We start from the raw sequence: 21,229 nt of genomic DNA, 5'->3' as shown, positions 1-21,229 counted from the left end.
CTCTGCTTTCCGTCCTGTTCCTCCTCCTCGACTCCAGGGATTGCACTACTCACCAGTTTCCCCTGCCCCTCTCCAATCTCACTCCCAGGGTGGTGTACCCTCTGTCATGGGTGCAGGCGTGGAGTCTGGGCTTGTCTGTTGGAGCTGCGGGGAGCCCGGGCATTTCCGTGACCAATGCCCGGTGATGGAGGTTGGGACATTGTTTCGGGTCTCCGACGTGCCGCAGGCTGCCCCTGATCGAGCTGGGATGTACCGGGGGGTATTAAGGGGGGTACATACCAGGCCTTGGTGGATTCGGGTTGCAGTCAAACCTCCATCCATCAATGCCTGGTTCAAGATGAGGCTTTGGGTGCTAGTCACATGATGAAGGTAAGGTGTGTGCATGGGGATATCCACGATTACCCTGTAGTGACCATGACGATTCAATTTCGGGGACAAAAGCATAGTGTCGAGGTGGCGGTTAGTTCACGCCTCACCCATCCACTAATTTTAGGCATGAATTGGCCAGCGTTTTCCACATAATTAAGGGAAATTTGTGCTGATGGGTCCTGAGCGTTTCGGTGTGGGATTTCTGTGATGCACTGGCTGGGGAGTCTCGGCTTCCCCAGCCCTTAGAAGATTTCCCACAGGGGATTTCCCCCTGGAGCAGATGCGAGACGAGACACTTAGGCACACCTTCGACCAAGTGAGAGTGATTGATGGTCACCATCTTCAGCCAAACATTGCACTCGCCTATCTGTACTTTTCTATTATAAATTACCGGTTGTATCAAGTGACGCAGGGCGCTCAGACAAAGGAAGATACGACCCAGTTACCGAAGAACCATCGGGAAATGTTATTCCAGACTGCTCATTATAATCCAATAGCGGGTCACTTAGGGCAGGAAAAGACACTGAAGCATCTAATGTCCCATTTCTATTGGCTGGGCATTCGCGGAGATGTTCGCAGATGGTGTGCGGCATGCCGTGAATGTCAGCTGGTGAATCCACTGGCCACCCCAAGAGCACCTTTGAGCCTGCTTCCTTTGATCGAGGTCCCCTTCGACAGAATTGGTATGGATCTTGCCAGGCCATTAGAGCGGACGGCTCGCGGGCATTGCTTTGTGTTGGTTCTGGTGGACTATGCAACGCAATATCCGGAAGCAGTGCCTTTGCACATCATCGCAGCACATAGTGTTGCAGAGGCACTCTTAAAAATTATCTCCTGAGTGGGGATTCTGAAAGAAATCCTCACTGATCACGGCACTACTTTTATGTCATGCACACTATGCGAGCTGTACAAATTATTGGGCATTAAATCGATTCGTACAAGTGTGTACCACCCGCAAATGGATGGCTGAAAAACACGATTCGTAAGTTCATACACGAAGATGCTCGGAATTGGGATAAGTGGCTTGAACCCCTGTTATTCACAGTATGAGAGGTCCTGCAAGCCTCCACGGGGTTCTCCCCATTTGAATTATTTTATGGGCGTAAGCCTCGCAGTGTCTTAAATGTTGTGAGGGAAAATTGAGAGGAGGGACCTTCCAATAGCGAAAACGTAATTTAATAAGTTCTTGACCTGAGAGCAAAACTCCACACATTGGGGCAACTATCACAGGAGAATTTGCTACAGGCTCAAGAACGGCAGTCCCGGCTGTATAACAGGGGAGCTCGGCTATGGGAATTTACTCTAGGAGATAAAGTCCTTGTATTACTACCCACATCAAGCTCTAAATTAATCGTAAAGTGGCAAGGGCTTTTTGAGGTCACACGGCGAGTCGGGGAAGTCGATTATGAGGTTAAACGAATGGATAGGGGCGGAGCACAGCAAATTTCCCACCTCGACCTCTTAAAACCGTGGAGGGAGGTGGTCCCCGTGTCTTTGGCAATGGTGGTACTGGAGAGGGAGGAGCTCGGGATGGAGGTGAACTTAAAAGCCAATCGTAGTACCCCGGTCACTTTTGGCCTGGTTGCAAAGAGAATTCTCTGACGTGTTCTTGACCCTTCCGGTCGTATGAACCTCATAAAACAGAATATCAAAACAACCACAGGAGTAGTGGTATGCAGTCGTCCCTCCTGTTTACTCTCCCTGTTGTTGTACAGACTGACGTGTCGGAGAGGGGGTTGGGAGCCATATTGTCCCAGGTGGTGGAGGGGGAGGAGCACCTGGTGCTCTACATCAGCCAGAAGCTTTCGGTGAGAGAGGCAAGGTAAAGCACTGTTGAGAAGGAATGTCTGGCCATCAAGTGGGTGGTTCTCACCCTTTGGTACTACTTCCTGGGATGGGCTTTCACCCTCTGTTCGGACTACACCATGCTCCAGTGGCTCAATCGCATGATACCAACACACGGATCACCCATTGGTATCAGGCTCTTCAGTATTTTAAGTTCGAGGTAGTCCACATACCGAGGGTGCAGATGGCTGTTGCGGACTTTCCCTCCAGAAATGGGGGGGGGGTACTGGGCAGGCCAGATGGCTCCCCGGCCTAAGTCGGGCGATAGGGGTATGTGGAGATGGGGGCATGGTTAAGCACCGGTTTGTGAATGGAGAGTGAGATCAGGAGATGAGAACAGTAAGGATCATCACCTGGCAATGATTGTCTCTAACAGTAATGTGTCATTGCAGTAAGAGTGGAGACGGGCTTTTAAGAGCGAGCCAGATGCCAGTAAGGGGGAGAGAGCCACACACAGACACACACTGTATAAACATGTGCCGAGTTGCACTGTAAAGCAAACTGTGTGAATTTATTGTAAAAATAAATTATATTTTGAGTTTAATTTTGCTGCTCCCGCTTCCTCGCACCCCATCCTAAGAACTTTGTTACACTGGTGCCGAAATCCGGGGAGGAGGAGGGATGCGCTGTCATGGAGTCCTCATCGCTGCCATCTGCCAGGGGAGGGAGAAGTCATTGCCGGCCGCCAGGAGTCGGAGGAATTGCTGCTGTCCGCCAGGAAGGTGAGGAGCTGTTCCGTCCGCTAGGGGTCAGAGGACTCGCTGCCATCCGTCAGGGAAGGAGCAGCTGTCGTCTGCCAGAGGGTGGAGGAGTGGCTGAGGACCAATCGACGGCGTGTCCAGGGACCGGCAAGCAAGTTTTTCTCTCTCTCTCTGTCTCTCCTCCTCGCTCTTTCCCTCTCCCCTCTCCCTCGTCTCTCCCAGGGCTCCAGAGAGGTGGGGAATACCTACTGGCAGAAGGACGGCTGGAAGGGCAACATCATGCCAGAGGTTTCCCTGGTCTGAGTGGAGCGGTGGAGGAGTGTGACGAGGAGGAGGGCATGGCCGGGCCGTGAGGATGCAAGCCCAGCCGTCAATTGTTCTAATCAGCCGGGAGGGGAATAAAGACGAGCCAGAGGCACTAGTTCGACAGAGAGACACACACGCGGCCACTGTGTGTGTTTAAGTTGATTTATACCATTAAAAGTTTATGTTGACTGCTCAGCCGGTTCCCACTGCTGCCTCCTTGCCCATCCCTACCCGTTAACTCACACCTCAACTGGACATGTTGATTTAACTCACACCTCAACTGGACATGTTGATTTAAATCACACTGTGTCTGTTGGGATAAGACTTCTGATGTATTAAAGACTCTCTTGTAGGCTGTTGTAAGAACAAGATGAGTCTCACCTGTTAGTAAATATGTTTGTCAATCCTAAACACTGACCGTGCTGAAAATAGACATTGAGTTCAAGTTTTTGGTCCACTTTATTCCCAACAGGGCTGAGCTGTTGTGATCACAAATACTGCACATACAGACTGAAATTAATGGAGCACAGAAAACCAAGAACCCATTGGAAAAACTCATCAAACTGGCAGCCAAACTCCAGGTTTTTCAGAAATTAGTAAAGCCATCAGTAAACAAAAGCATCTTGCCCAGAAGCCTGAATTTGGGTTTCATTCATGAAAGCAGAGAGCCATTAAAGAGTAGCAGCTCACATTATACAGGAACTCAAAAGGATGAATTTAAGTGTAACGATGTTGTTTACTGACAGGTAAAGCGTTAATGCAGCAGAAAGAGGAACTGTGTCCAACATAGAGCATGTACTCTGGGTAACATGATTAATGTGACACGTTTCTACTTTTAAACAGCCCATGATAAGTCGACTATCTAGAGCAGGCCCGTAGGAACAATCACATTCTGATCAGAGGTCAAATTCATCTTTCTAAGTAAATACATTTTTAAATGTTTTGACTTCTTCAAAGTTATTCTATAGAATGACCTGTTTTCTTACCAAAGGTGAGGTTAGTTTTAATTAGACAAAGGAGCCAGATAATTTTGCCCCAAATCGATGCACATCTGTGTCTGGATTTACAGTGATTTGGAGAAAGTAGGGTCCTAACACTTGACTGAATTGTTCATACAACATAAAATCACAGGAACCATCTAGAACCTACTGTTCTTGTTTAAGGCAAATATCAGTCTCAACTGAGTACATAATGACTAGTGTAAACAATCACATTCACATTAGTCATCAAATCCCAATCTACACAAAGCTAATTTGGCAGCTCATCAACCATGGCCCCTGAGCTTACTGGCAATACTATTTATCTTCTGTGTCTTGCTTTCTTTATCCTCCTCTCCACTGATCATCCAAGAGATCTTACTTTCCAGGATGGTGTACATGATCTTGAAGCCTTTTATCCTTCTTAAACGGGCCATTGTTGATCTTTTAATTAATTTAAAGCTCTTTATTGTACCTCCACCATTCATTTACAATTTTCATTCTTAACCATGCATCTGACAAGTTATTGAGCGGTTCTTTTGTTCTTGCACCAAAATGGTCTCCAGCCAAGCACAGCACTTTGGATTTTCTGACATAACACCTTCGAGTTCCCGGTGTCAATACTTTCAATCCCTTGGAGTGGTTAAGGGAAAAATAATGAACTGTGACACTTGTGAGTTGGGCATGATGGCTTTTCCCTTATTCTCAACAATGAGCATGAAAATGGCCTACACAGACCTTTACAGCGGTATGGCCAAAAGCCTTAGAGCAACTTTAAACAGTCCACAACCTCTTCCCTGCACTCTCCCCCAGTTTCAAACTCATCTCTTCCATCTGAAGGTCACTCTGTGAACCTAATAAATGCACTCTCTATCTTGGATAGGGCTCCCATCCTTTGGAAAATAGATGGGGTTTTCAACAGCCTAATCAGTTATAGGGCCTCTGGGCAACTGGGCAAATAATGGCTGCACTTTTAAATTACTAAGTTTACCTCTTCCACTAAAGAGTTCTTGAAGGATCAGGTTCATGGACAATAGCCTCCCTCCAAAGGCAGAAGAGAAAACATCTCTGGGTTGTTAGGAGTATATCAAGATGCTAGAGATGAGACTGGTGCGTGCCGAAAATAAAAATTTTCAAAACAGAATAGCGAGAAGTCCCATCTCAAAGGGAAAGGAGTTCAAAAGAGCAGAAGAAAGAAATCCATCTGCTTTTGAGAAGAATTATTTAAAGGCTTATTAGGCTTTTCGCATAAAGGAAATCACATAAATGTGCATAAGAAGGTGCTTTTATCTCTGAAAGTAATTGCGACGCAAATTACAATAATTGAACCAAATAAAGTAATCCTGAATGAACACTATGTCATCTTAATGTTTCAGTAATTGGTAGAAGAGTCTGCCTAATTAGCTCCAATAGACTTCCACATATTCTCTTTGAGTGTCATTAGTTAGAACATTTCGGAAAAATCACTTTAAATCCTGTATTTGGAGCCCGGTGCTGAAAGGCAATTGTTCCAACAATGAATAAGCCGAGCATTGTTACAAAAAGGATTGTAAGAGGGACAAGGCTTTTGAAAGTGGAAGGGTTTCTGTGTTCTTTTTCTTTCTCTTTCACTGGTGAATATCACACTGAGTTGGCACGGCATTGCAGTGATAAAGATGACGGTGAGAGAAAAGGACACCCAGGGAGAGGTGAGGGAATTGTGGAGGAAAGGTGAGAGGGCGTGTCCTCTTTCCTGTGCTTTTGCATTCGGTCTCTCCGGTGATTGGTTGAGTTGGACAGTGCCACGACAACTCTCCTGGTGGGTTAATTAACAAAGGCCCCATTCAGATTGAGGAGGGATTGGACATATGTTACCGGTCCAGAGCAGACTGATAAGGGAAAACTGGGCATGGTACCCGGCCCATTCAAGTTCTGTCATACTGTCCTGGCACATGCTGGACAACAGATGTCGGAGAAGAACCGACTCGGCGGGCCACACCTCCTAAAAAGCAAAAACCAGAGCAAAGTGCCATAAATAAACTCCCACTATAGATCATGGCCATTGGCCACAAGAACCTCTCGCTCTCTCCCAATATAGTATGTAGAGTAGAAAGGCCCAAACACATCTCACTACAAGAAAGACATTCTTAACCTGAAATAATGGTCATCAAGGCCAAAAAACAACCATGACTCATGGTTCTGCAAACATACTGAGGTGACACTATTAAGTCCAGACTGAAAGGCCAAAGAGAAGGACATCTGGAAAGAGAGCAAGAAGGACAAAGAAACAGAGAGTAACAGAGAGCAAAACAGCTAAAGTCGGGCGGCAAGGTAATTAATCCTTTCAATTTGTCTAAGAGCATTGGGCTGTTGGCGAGTCGGCCCAATCGACTAAGAGTAATTTGTAGTTGTCTATAAAGAAGGGTACACACCACTGTTTCATACAGAATTCAGTTTTTGCAGCAATTATTTCTAACATATCTTAATGTTTAAAAAAAAAAAGAAAAATACCATTTCACCAAAACTCTCAAAACGGAATATACACGTTCTGTTTAATACAAGTTAAGCTCAATCAACAGCATTTGTGGCATAATGATGATTACCACATAAAATAATTTTGACTTGTCCCTCCTTTTCTTAAAAAAAAAAAGAAGCAACAATCAAGGTTACAGTGAGGTAGTGACAGTGGAAGTGAATGGGGCCAATTTTTGGAGGGTTTAAAAGGCAGAAATGTTAAGTTAATAACTTTATAAAAGCACTTACATTTATTTGTCTGTTAAAACTCATGTATTATATGAGCTGTAAAGTTGTTCAAATTGTCATTTTTAGTCATTTTATGGTTTTGGGGTTTGTTGACATTACATCGTCATGGCAACATAGTTGTAATATTGGCTATAAATTTACACAGAAAAGTTAGTAAGCAAAAAAGTTTATCACACTAAAATCATGTTAACATGCATATTGTTTATGTCTTGTGGCTATAATTTTTGAAATAGTGAGTATTTAAACATTTATGGATTGGCTTCATATATGTCCACAGTAAGTGCCTCAATGGAACCCAGATTGTTGCTTTGTTTAAAGAAAAGGAAGGATGAGTCTAAATAAATGCTGTTGACTGAGCTTAACTTCTATTTAACCCTGAATATTTTTTTTAAGGCTGACAGCTCAAGAGTCATTCGTTCCTAAATCAGACTACACTGGTTGCACGGCATGTTTGTTTGTTATTGTGTGCAGCCGAGATGTGTTGTCTGTTTATTATCTTTGAATTAATACATGGTGCCCAGTCTTTTTTATCTCATAGCATTCAATTCAGCAAACTCACAATAGGTAAAACACAGCAGTGCAGGAAAGACTGGTACACACGCTCACTTTCTTTGGTCAAGGTGGTTTATAGAAGTGTGAATCAAGCCAGTGTACATTAAGGACACAGTAATCTTTGTGTTATGCTTGCTCAGACGGATTACTTTAGCCTGCATTGTCTCAATGTTAATCAGAAAACAAGCTCATGTTATTAACAGACTATTTACATTCTGGTGCAGATTAAAGTACTGAAGAGTTTTGTGACTGGAGAGTTGTTTCCATACTACAGGCAATAAAAGATGTAACACTTATTTGTGTAGCCTCAGGCCAGAAACAAAACTCTACACACGTCCACAAACGCAGAAGCAAATTGCATTGCAAACGCACACATAAAGTGCATTCTAACACTACTGTGTTGGTAACAAGGGGGTGATAGAGTTACCTTAAAATGTCTGTCTTTTAACTAGGAATGGGATGATATATCGAATTTTGATATATCACGAACCCAAAAAAAATTATGAACCATGTCGTGGCATAACTCGATATTGTTTTCTTTCCATGTGATCATAAATTAAATGACCCGTCAAACATCATAATCTCTCTATCGCTTGATTTTACCCCTACTGCGCTTTTTTCTACACTGTTTACATGGTTCACACAAGGTCCTTGAAGTGCTTAAAGTGCTTGAATTTAGCTTTTAGAAAAGTACTGGAATACCTAAAAAAAAAAAAAAAAAAAAAAAAAACGCCTTGTTTTGATAAAAAGTGCTTGAGATTAAAACAGTTCGTTTCCTCCGTGTAATGTGTGTCCATCAAAAATTAGATCCTGCACTCTACTTTCATTAAATAATGTGTCTTAATACCCTTTCTGTTCTTTACAGTCAGATAAAAAAGTAAAAATAAATATTTTAATCTCATGCAGTATGGATGTGCTAAAGAAACCAAGAGATTTGTGTTAATGTTCGCTGAACCAGAACACTGTGAGGCGCTCGTTGAACTCTTAAAGTGACCGTCACCTTTTTAGTGTTTCTTTTACAAATGAATGTAAATTCAATGTTATTACTTGTAAATTGTACACATTATTTCAAACAGTGACAGCTAATATTATTATATATACAATTTCATGATATAATATTAATATAATGTAGAATTTTGATTATAATAATGATGAAAAAACAAATTAAAATATAAATATACACTTTCACATACTTTTTCAGGACAGGTTCTGTTCAGTTATATTGCTTGTTCCGCACCTGATCAGCCTGAATGTACCCCACTATTTTTTAAAGCTTATTTGTTTTGATCTTTTCTTACAGAGAAAGGTATATGAGCAACTCTTATTATTTAAACTTTGAGCATTTATATTGTGTATTAAAAAACATTATTTTGATGAGAAGTTATAATGTGTGTATAAATTTTGCTCAAACATTTTTTCAGAAAATAAAATGTTTCTGTAATATTTCGTAATTTAAGTATTGTATATCGAACCGAATCGTGAGATAACCATATCGTTCCATCCTTACTTTTATCAAATAATTAGTCATGTAACTAGCTATAAATACATCAACAGTTTAATTAACTTGAACTTATTTGCTCAGCAAGAGTATCTTCAAATTGCTTCACCAAGAAAGGCCAGCTGACCCATACTGCACCCCTTGCAGACAAACTGAGAATGCAATGTGTAATTGTACTGCATTATAAATCGTATTCTGACACATATTGGAAAAACAATGTGTGAAATCTAGGTTGTGGCGATGCTGAGAATGCAACATGTACTTGTGTTACATTATGAATTGTGTTGGACAAGTTTTGGAACACAACAATGTGTGAAATCAAGTTTGCAGAAACAATGTGAATATAACACATACCGGTACTTGCATTGCATTGTGAATTGCCTTTGGATTCATTTTGGAATGCGACAACAAATGAATTTGAGATTGCTGAGAATGTAAGGCTAAGAATCCAATGTGTACTTGCATTGAGATATGAATCGCAATCTGACATACAGTACACCGGAGAAAAAGGTGCGTAAAATTTAGCTTGTGCAGCCAGAAGTGTTTACGATCTCGTACTTGCGTAGAGTGTGTTTCGGGCCTCACTGGTGAGAGACCACTACCCATACTAGATGCTTGCCCTTTTTTTATGGTGTTACAATGACAAAAAGCTACAAATTTTCTATCTATTGAGCAGTTCTCTCATGGGTTGTAAGGGTTATGTTGTGCAAACTGCTTGATCGAAATGTGAAACAAATAAACACACACAGACACACACACACACACACACACACACACACACATATACATACAAAAAAACACACAAAAGCACTGTGAGAGCTCAGTCTTATAATGACCTGCCATGGAGCAACGTTACAAAGAGGGGATTTCGCCACTTCTCTCTTCTAGGAATTTGTGTGTGTGTGTGTGTGTGTGTGTGTGTGTGTGTGTGTGTGTGTGTGTGTGCAAGAGAAAGAGAGAAGGATGTAGAAAACCAAGCCAAAGCTGGCAAAACACCCACACATTCTCTCTCGAACACACACACAACGTCCTTTTAACGGCACATAATTTCGGTTCATTGGCCCTCACACACAATGACAGAAGAGAGAAAACAAGCCTAGGCCTTGTGACTGCGATTGAGAACGACAGCTGACCTATGAAACTGACTCGCTCCTCTGCCACACAAACAGTATAGCGCTCCCTGATTGGCCACTTACAACATCAGTGCAGACCACATACTGACTGATCTGTGTTATACATGTCCAGATGAGTCCTGTCATAAGACAAATGGGCCGCACTATACTAAAACCCCTTCACAATGGAAAAGTGTAATTATTGGTAACAAAAGCTAAAAAAGAAAACTAAATTTAAACATTTTCAAATAAAAACTAAATTACATTTTCATGACTCAATAATTGTAATTTTAACTCAAAATAAAAATGACCAAGAATTTAGATATGAAAGCTTCACAACCAGTTTTTATTAAGAATGAAAATAAACATATTTAATATTGAAATACACATATTGAAGTTTAAATGAGTAAGTTAGCACATTAACTTTGTAAACCCCTAAAAAACACCAAAACCCAAAAATAAAATTAAACTAAATATACAAAACTGAAACAAGAAATCTTACAATAAACCAAAAGCAAGTCGTAGAGTGAAAAATAATAAAAATGAAGCTAAATTTAAAGGACAAATTGAAAAAATAGAAATACTAAAAAAAATTACAGAACTATAATGACTCTACAGTAAACCAGCACATGGTTTCGTGGCTCAACACCATAAAACAAATGCTTGATCATGTACGTTTAGAGCCTGCTAAAACGATCATCTGAAAGGACACTGGAGGTCTAGGTTTGTGCTGGCCATTTTGACTAACCTCTATCTCTATTAAAAGCTAATGCACGGCAATGTGACCTCAAGATGCAACAGAAGGAAGAAAAAGAGCAACAGTAGACTTGACAGTTTCTTATCTGAGAAACATCTGTCACAGATAACAGAGCAACATGACAAGCTTCTTTCTTTTAGCATCCACAGTGAACAAGAAAAGCCCATTGCATATACCTGCACTAAAATGGCAGTAGAGCTATTATAGAGACAAGGAAATGAAGGGCCGATATATCAGGGTACTAAAGATGAGAAAAACAGGCGAGACAAAACGCTAAAGGGCATCATGAGTGCTGGGAAAGAGAAAACGAGAGAGAAATGACTTTATTCATACAATTACATATTCATAATAACCTTATTTCAAAACAAGATTTAAATTAATGTGAAAAAAAAAAAAGAATACATGATAGTAGAAATTGCATTATTATTTAATTCCAGTTCAAATTAAACATATAAAAAAATCTTATGTTTCCAAATTAAAACAAAATTTTCCTCCTAATCAACTGTACAAAAGACTAGACCTCTGATTTTATTTAAATCAAATTATATGTAATTTTATATAAAGCAAACTCGTCTCTAAATCTAGCATCTACAATTCCGGGTTCAACTGAAGTTAAGCTCAATCAACAGCATTTGTGGCATAATGTTGATTATCACAAAATGTAATTTCGGCTCCTTTAAAAAAAAGCTAAAATCAAGGTTACAGTGAAGCACTTACAATGGAAGTGAATGGGGCCAATTTTTGGAGGGTTTAACACATAAATGTGAAGTTTATAAAAGTACTTACATTAATTCTTCTGTTAAATCTCATGTATTATTTGAGCTGTAAAGTTGTTTATATCATAATTTTTACAGTCATATTAGGGTTTGTTATTACATCATCTTGGCAACGAAGTTGTAAAATTGGCATCGAAGAGGGAATTATCTGCTAATCCGCTAGTGACCAAGGTGGATTTGGAGCATGTCTGGGAGAAGTTGGAGGACATGGAGAACCGTAGCCGGTGGAATAACGTCCGTATTGTTGGAATCCCTGAGGGAGCAGAGGGACAGGATAAGCTGAAATTCCTGGATGGGCTCTTTCCGAATCTGCTCGACATAGCAGGCCATAAGCTGGAAATCGAGCGTGCTCACAGGGTTCCTGCTCGTCGATCCGCAGAGGGAGACAGGCCCCGATCAATTTTGGCCAAATTTCTGAGCTCGGCCGATAAAGATCTTGTGTTACGTGAGTCGAGGAGTAAAGGAAGGCTTTCTTGGAAGAACCACAATATTTTCTTGTTCCCAGACTTTGTGAATTGGACAAGAGAGAAGCGTGATCAATTCAAGGAATGCAAGAAACATTTACACCAACGGAAGGTCACTTGTGCACTGATATTCCCAGCCAAATTGAGAATAGATGTTAAGGATGGCCGTAAAACATTCACACGCCCACAGCAAGCGATGTCCTTCATAAAGTCAATGTAGTGAGCAAGTCATCTCATTGTACTCACGTTGCAGCCAAGTGGACCGGCTCACTGAACTTTCGTTTGACTGTTTGAAGAATCTGCGCGTTCTTTTTGTGCTGGTTCTGCCTAGCGGCTTGAGTTTATTTTGTAGAGTAACACACCTTCAGGACAGTTTTATGGATGAACCTACACGCTCTTTGTGCTTGTTCCTCCTATTGGCTGGAGTTTGTTTTGTGGAGTATTTTTTGCAAAGTCAATGGAATAAGTCATTTGTTCGCATTCATGTTGCAGCCAAGTGGACCGGCTCACTGAACTTTCGTTTGACTGTTTGAAGAATCTGCGCGTTCTTTTTGTGCTGGTTCCGCCTAGTGGCTGGAGTTTATTTTGTAGAGTGTCACATCTTCAGGACAGTTTTATGGATGAAGCTACATGCTCGTTGTGTTTATTCCGTCTTTTGGCTGGAGTTTTTGTTTTGTTCTGGGGGATGTTCGAGTTTTGATGGGTGCACTAATGTTGGAATGTGGTCTTTATAATCTTGTTTTTGACACACTCTCTATTTTTTCTTATATGACAATGTCAAATGTTAATATGTGTGGATTGCCTCTCTCCACATGGAATGTGAATGGGTTAGGGCACCCCATAAAAAGGAAGGAAGGTTATTTCTCTTCTTAAGCGTAAAAAATATGATATAGTGTTTCTTCAAGAAATGCATCTTTCTCCACAGGAAGCTGGAAAATTTGGAATGATATGGGGTGGGCATTTTTTTTTTTTTTTTTATAGTGCTGGCTCGAGTAAGAGCAGAGGAGTCATTATGCTGATGAGTAAACATCTACAATTCAAATGTCTCAAACAGAGTTAAGATAAATTAGGAAGAGTCATTATTGTTTTAGCTGAAATTCAGGGACAAAGTCTTATTTTGGCTAATATACTGTATATGCACCTAACGTTGATGATCATGGCTTTTTTATAGATCTTGAAGGGATGTTGGAAGCCGCTGGCACCCCTCATGATATAATATTGGGAGGAGACTTTAATCTTTTGATGGACTCAGAAGTGTGTAAGCCCCCTAGAGCAACACTGACGATTCACAGGATGTGTAAAAATCTTGGTCTTACAGATATTTGGAGACATTTGAACCCATGTAGTAGGGACTATAAATTTTTTTCATCAGTCCATAAGATTTATTTTAGAATAGATATTTTTTTTAATTTTTTTTTTTATATCTAAGTCCCTCATTTCATCTGTCATTGATTGCTCTTTGAAGCAATTTAATAGCATAGCGAAGTCCTTCATTTGGAATGGGGACGGAGCTTCAACTTCTCTCAAGTGATTATGGGAGAAAGATTTCAACTGGAGGAGGGAGTGTGGGCTAGGATTCTAAAAAACATCAAGTCTGTATCTAGAGATGCAAGGGTGCACCTTATGCAATTCAAGATTTTACATTGATTCTACTGGACACCCTCTAGATTGTACAGGCTTGGTCTTAAAGACACACCCACCTGCTGGCAATGCTAATCAGAAGATGGGGACACAACCCATGTTTTTTGGTGGTGTGTTAAGGTCCAAGAATTTGGTTGAGGGTTCAGAGTTTTATGTGTGACATATTGGGCACTCAAATGTAATTTTGGCGATGGGGCGGTCATTAATATAGGAGATAAATACATAAAAAATTGGGTCCTAGCCAGTGTTATGATCGGCAGACAGATCATACTTAGGGGATGGAAGTTCCCGTTTCAAAAGTGGCACACAGAGATGGGCAGAGTAGCGGCATTTGAAGCAATGACATATAGAAGGCTAGGCAACATAGATTTATTTAAGAAAAAATGGGGAAGCTATTTAGCCTTTTTGGAAGGCACTCGGGGAGGGGCAGTGGAGAGAGATTTGTAGTTTTAAATGTATGATTTTACTTATATATATATATATATATATATATACACACACACACACATACATACACATATATATATATATATATATATTCTTAAGTGTTTCCCCTTCTCTGTTTAAATGTTTTTTTTTTTTTTTGTATTTGTATGTGTGTATACTGTCATTTTGTGTTGGACCACTGGATGTTTGTAGCGTGAGTGGGGATGTCAGGGGGAGGGACATATAGTTAGATATAATTTGATTCTGTGTGTGTATATTCTGTTTCATCAATCCTGTTTTTTTGTTTTTTTAACCAATAACATGTTAATATCAGAAAAAAAAAAGAAGAAAAGGTTAGTAAGCGTTTTTATCACACTAAAATCATGTTAACTCACATATTGTTTACGTCTTGTGGCTATACTTTTATAAAAAGTGAGTATTTTCTACCACCCCTGGAGTCACGAGTTCGAATCCAGGGTGTGCTGAGTGACTCTAGCCAGGTCTCCTAAGCAACCAAATTGGCCCGGCTGCTAGGGAGGGTAGAGTCACATGGGGTAACCTCCTCGTGATCGCTATAATGTGGTTCTCGCTCTCGGTGGGGCGTGTGGTGAGTTGTCTCTGAAACAAAATACTTTAAGCCAAACACAAAATATGCTGTACTAAACATTTCCCCATGCAAAACTTCTAAAACTGTCTTCTAAAATATGAAACAATACTTTCAGTCTAAAACAAGACAAGAATGATCTATAGATTCTCCACAATTGTGGAGACAAGAAGATGAAGGGACAATCTCAGGTAATGAAAGAGGAGAAAAATGGGTGAGACAAGCGCTAAAGGCCATCATGGGGGCTGGGAAAGAGAGGGTGATAGAGAGATAGCGATAGAGAGGAAGAGAGAGAGAGAAAGAGATAGGGAGCAGATACTGACACTGAGATGCTCTGACACTTCTTCAGCCCCAGGAGGCACAGCATATTAGTGCAGTGTGACAGAGAGCTAACTTTAAAGGCCAAACACTGAGCATCAGCAACCTCACGGCCTCAAATCCCCCCTTAACCACACACACAGATGAATACATCCACATAAACTGGCACACCCCCTCTTCCATCCTGTGAGAATGCAGCAGATGCAACTGAAGAGAGTGTGTGTTGTTTGTTTGATGCACTCTGTAAATAAGATAATTATTAAAGTGTTCATACATTAACGGTCTGTTAATCAGGCAGGGATTGAGCATGAAGTCATCATTCTCCAGCTTCTGTTGATCTTCATATACCAAAATCCAGCTGTGGAACTAACAGGCTAAATGTGAAGATCAAAGCTTGAGATTTCAGATTTCATGGTGCATCGTACATAACTGAAATCAAGATTTAGAGGATTTAGAGGGAATTGTGCTGAAGAGCAAAAATGAACAGAGATTTCCTATAGCCACCTTCAGGTCACAGGCATAATAATACATTAAAAATATTAGCTACTCAGATGTTGCTATAAAATAAATATGCTTGTTCAAAAATGTTTGTATTTACAAAAAAACAAAAAAAACAAATCTACCTTATCCATCACTAGAAATAGAAATCTTTAAAGAAACATGTCTGGGACACTTTTCACTCTGATCAGCCAAAACATTAAAACCACCTGCCTAATATTGTGTAGGTTCCCCTCGTGCTGCCAAAACAGCGCCAACCTGCATCTCAGAATAGCATTCTGAGACGATTTTCTTCTCACCACAATTGTACAGAGCGGTTATCTGAGTTACCGTAGACTTTGTCAGTTCGAAGCAGTCTGGCCATTCTCTGTTGAACAAGGCATTTCCATCAGCAGAACTGCCGTTCACTGGATGTTTATTGTTTTGGCATTAGGAGTAAATTCTAGAGACTGTTGTGTGTGAAAATCCCAGGAGATCAGCAGTTACAGAAATACTCAAACCAGCCCATCTGGCACCAACAATCATGCCACGGTCCAAATCACTGAGATCAAATTTTTTCCCCATTTTGATGGTTGATGTGAGCATTAACTGAAGCTCCTGACCCATATCTGCATGATTTTCGCATGGATGATTATTAGTGCCAAAAAAAACAAAAAAAAATTCATCCAGTGAGTGGCAGTTCTGTGGACGGAAACACCTTGTTGATGAGAGAGGTCAACAGAAAATGGCCAGACTGGTTCGAACTGACAAAGTCTACGGTAATGCTATTTTGAGATGTTGGTTGGCACTGTTTTGGAGGCACGAGGGGGACCTACACAATATTAAGCAGGTGGTTTTAATGTTGTGGCTGATCGGTGTATATATATAAGTTAAGTTTCAATTGTTGTAACAATGGTTAATCATGCTAAATTCTAAAATCTGAAGTTTGGATATTGAAGCTGACCTCTCATAGATGATCCTCAGTGAGACCTGATCAGAGACTCCATCAGTCTCCTCTAGGAAGAGGATGATCCAGGATGTGCGGTATGGCCACTCCTCCGTCAGGTTGATCCATGATGCCAGTCGGTCCCAGTTAAATATGATCTGATTGGCTCGGAGAAGACGACCTGTTAGAAGATATTTGATTACTATTAATTATTTGTTAATGCATCACACATATCTTTAACCTGCCATATGAACATTTACTGTAATCATCAATGCATATGTGAAGCTATAATTAGGTCCCACTGACCTGTGACGGAGACAATGTTGAGCAGTCTCCTCATAGTTTGAGGGCTGATGTCACTGAACCAGTCCTCAGTGACCAGCATCTTGGTCAGGTCAAAGGACATCTGCCGTGTTACAGTACGCTGCATCTGTCTTCTACGGTACGTTTCCTACAAACCAACATGCAGAGAAGATATGCTCAAATTCCTTTGATTATGTGATTTTTCACCTAAGTTTAGTGGATGTAACTGCAAAGGGTCATTACGCCCTGTTTTACAACAAAAACATTCTGTTTCCACAAGATTTAATCCTTTTCTTCACAGCTAATTAATGGTGTACAAAGGGAACCTTCAGCCCTCTCCACAATCACTGTGCTACCGTTCCAATCAATATCCACATGCTCAGCAGCTAAATACGGTTTTCAGTTCACTTTCAAGAGCTCAGTCCTGTTCTGTACACACACAGTTTGTTAATTTACAGGAGTGACAACCGCATTCTTCAACCGAATTAACTCCCAAAAAAGTCAGCTAGTGACAACCAGTGTTGGGTAAATTACTTTTGTAATCCACTAAAAATTTTAAATACTTTTCTAAAATTATAATCAGATTAATTTTCTGATTACTTAACTGAAAAAGTAATCACATTACTAATTTCTTTACTTTTGAGTTACTTTCTAAAACACTTGTCACAAATGTTTTTTGTTTTTCTGCTCAACAATTCATAATAAAGTCTATTTTCTCCTTGTTCATTGTCACACACCCTTCAGCTGTCACAGAAATGCAAACAGATGTACATATGAACAGATGAATTGACATTTTAACTGTATTATACATAAATAATATTTTTTAAGAAATATTCATATCCCAAGTAATGTACTTAAAAGTAATTACTTTCATTGAGAGTCAGTAACTAATCTGATTACAAGAAACCAAAATGTAATGTGATACACTACTTTTTTGTGCCTAAAAGTAATTAGATTACAATAACTAATTACTTTGTACTCTGATTACACAGTAATTATGATTATATTAACGAATTACTTTGTAATCCAATTACGCCCAACACTGGTGACAACCGCATTTTCATAAATTCCACGTATTGGACAGCAGCAGCCGCTTAGATGCGCATAAACAAAACACAGCGACTCTGCCTGATGATAATACGTCTCTGGCGGATTAAAATAGCCAACACAAAGTGGGGTTAAACTGGTGGCCACTTGTCAATCATTGCAATTGTGGGAGTAACTCCTGAATTCCGTAAACACATGGAATGAAAATGTAGAGGATTCAGTCCTGCATTGAAATGCGGTTGTCACTCTCGAAGTTTTGTAGTGTGTATATGGGCAATATGTACTGTATCTTACTGTATAAGCAATAGAGTGGTCCCAAAAAGTATTTGGACTCTTGCCACACATAAAAAATTTATAAATGGTGGATCCATGAAGTCAGTTCCTCTCAAGTTCACACAGGTGTCCTAAAAGAATAACCACAGGTGCATTTCATCACATTAACTATGGACATGTTCCACTAACATTTAACAACCACAAAGTGTCCAAATACTTTTTGTCTTTATTTTGTACAGAATATCTATTGTTTTATAATTTGAAACCTAACAAATTACTTTTTTGTGAAAGGGTTTGCTTGATTAGTGTGCTTTTGCTATATGTCTATAAAATAAATATCACTTGGTTTGATATTTTATTATCTAATGCAATAAAAAATAAAATCATAATTTTTTAAGCGTGGCTTAAGTTTTTTTTTTTTTTGTGGGCCACTGTATAAACTCTAGTAGTAATTTGAATAGAATGCATATTTTGAATGTTGAAACAAACATTTATCAAAAAACGACAAAAGTAATAAAGGCTGAACAAAGACGTCCAGATCCGGTGAAATGGCAGTTGTAGTGCATTGTATCAGGAGCCGTGCTCCTGTGCTGATTCACTGTTCAGACTGGACAATTTGTTGTGCATGACTGTTTGATTGTAGTTCATGCTGACATTCTGATATCTGACTGTGACGCCTGTTTGTCTCCATGAGTGTTGACTGTCCCAGTTCGAGCTAAATGCAGAGGGGGTCTTGTCACGAGCTCTGGTGGGCTACAGCCTTAAGCCCACTTTGATGTTTTTAATACATAACTTGTGACATTATTGCTACTTGGAACACATGGCCACCAATAAGGTGGCCCCTATTTGATTCAAGACATATTGCAAACTATAAGTAAGCCATTTGTATGTTGATTACACAAAAAGTGTAACACTGTGGTACTTTCAAAAATTGCTCTGTTTGTTTAAGCATCCAAACTAGTCTGACACAGCAACATTGTCTCAAACAAAAGAGTTTGGGTCTGTGTGTACAACCAATGGCAGATGGCGGAATGTTTAGGAAACCAGTTTAAAAACAGTTGTTATTTTTCCAATTGCATTTGGTGATGGTAGCAGCGCAAAAATTATACAAGGTGCACTCAGTAATTTTTTTTACGTTCACCTGGTGGATTTTCAGTTTCAATGCCATTGTAGAAATGCGCTATTCACAGTAAGGCATGCCCATGCTTAATTTACTCTGCAAGCGAAAGTGTCCAATATTTGGAAGGTTACTGAGAAGTGAGTAGTACTTGGTTCAACATGTCAGCCCTCATGAGGCGACCTTGCTCCATGAAAAAATAAAGCAGCTTTTATTAGGCTACTGAGATGTCTGGAGTCTTTCATAAGAGTGCACATCATTTTAAACATATTTTTCAACATATTTTTTCAAAAGTAATATCCATTTCATTAGGGGTAAAACTTCTTTAATGAGGGAAACATTCCTAAGTGCACCTTTAAACCTTTAAGCTCTGAGGGTGTTTTTAAAGATTTCCTGTTTCAGTGGCATGCCTAAAATTAAAGGCTTATAACTCTACAAAAAACAAAACAAAAAAAAAGACGGTCAAGGTATCATTTTAAATATAACTTTTCACATTTTTAAATTATATAGATTATGATAAATTCTGAGACTCTCCACCTAAGAAACTGCTGAAAAATTAACGTTTTTCTTATTTTTTGATTTGGCATTATATATCTCAGGGTGAAAATAAGGTAGCTCTGAAAAACTTTGCCTTTGTTTTGTTCCCAATCATGTCACCTGTAACTGAGGAAAATCTTGTGTTGATACGACAAACCAATCAAAAGTTATAGCATTACAAAAATAATTTATCCTAGTGTCCAAAAACATCTCCAAACAAATAAGAAACAATAACTGTACATAAGAACTAATTACACATGCATATACAATGATTAAAAGGTATGCTCTCTCTCTCCAAAGGATGCAGGTATGACAAACGAGATCTCATTCAGTTCTATTCTGTGTCATTTGAGCCATCATTGAGTCTCTGTCATGTACTTGGCGCCATCTCCTGGTCGCCATATGTATTTAGAGTGAATGATCCTCTCTGCCCATATTTGGATGACTTCCACCTCTGGTTGAAGCGATCTGAATCATAATACGATTGTTTTAGCGTTTCATGATGCTGGACAACGTACTACATAATTTCCGATGAAGTCATCTGATCCAGGAAAGCTAACGTGTTTTTAGCCAGATAGCACATTATGTGCTGTGTGCACATTGTGCTTCATGTGGATTATCTAATAATCTATGCACCCGATTACGTTGTGTGTGGGCTCGTTTTAAAGATAATCGCCTCCTCTAAGTAATGGTATGTGATATTTAATGTGTATGTATTTTTAGTGAAGTTATAAGTGAAAACATGTCATATAAGCAACATCTTTTTACATGTAACGTACGTCAAAAACAACTACTTTTTTTGTCTTCGAGTAAAACAAATGGGTTGATTGTATTCTAATCTATGCGAGCTTTACAATGACATATGACATGGCTATTTCATAAGTCTAATGTTTTTACCAGTTACAATAATATGTGCATTGCAAAGTTATTAATAAATGATCAAAACGGAACACTTCTGATTTGTCTGCAAATTTCAAAGCACTTATTCAGTTTTGGTCATAATGCCTATATGCATTGTAAAGTACAGCTTCTAAGCTTTAAAACGATACCTATTTTGTGTTGGTCAGGACTGTAGTTATTAATGTTTTGAGAATAATTTTTTTCTCTGAGGGTTAAAGGAAATAGTACCTCACCTTAAAGCTTTAAAAGGACCCAAAAGTATCATAAAAGTAAATGCAGCTCGTACGTCATATTCAAAATCTTCTCAAGACATATTATAGGTTTTGGTGAGAAATAACTCTGAAATAAAGTAATTTTTCTGATAAAATCTTAATGTCCTTTGTGCATTCATGAGCCCTTTAAGAGACACTTGTTCACAGTGGCTGGTGTTCATGTGAGAACTTGCATTGTTTAGTGCTCAAAACAAGTTCTCATGCTATCATCCACCACTGTATTCACACAGGGGATCTTCATTTAAAACATCTACTTTTCTGTTCCTAAG

General features: G+C 39.6%; 1 protein-coding gene across 2 annotated transcripts in view; it reads right to left on the bottom strand.

The window, feature by feature from the left end:
* LOC127455510 (kinase D-interacting substrate of 220 kDa-like) overlaps positions 1 to 21,229 on the bottom strand; it is a 92,724-nt gene that overhangs the window by 34,268 nt on the left and 37,227 nt on the right. For both annotated transcript variants that reach the window (XM_051723470.1, XM_051723469.1), the window contains 2 exons: positions 16,818 to 16,962; positions 16,530 to 16,692 (listed from right to left, as the gene is read on the bottom strand). In XM_051723470.1, coding sequence (XP_051579430.1) covers positions 16,530 to 16,692; positions 16,818 to 16,962 — 308 coding nt within the window. The remainder of the gene's footprint in view (positions 1 to 16,529; positions 16,693 to 16,817; positions 16,963 to 21,229) is intronic.

This window comes from Myxocyprinus asiaticus, chromosome 17 (genome assembly GCF_019703515.2).
Source record: "Myxocyprinus asiaticus isolate MX2 ecotype Aquarium Trade chromosome 17, UBuf_Myxa_2, whole genome shotgun sequence".
Taxonomy (NCBI): Eukaryota; Metazoa; Chordata; class Actinopteri; order Cypriniformes; family Catostomidae; genus Myxocyprinus; species Myxocyprinus asiaticus.
This window is presented reverse-complemented; position numbering and strand designations above follow the sequence as displayed.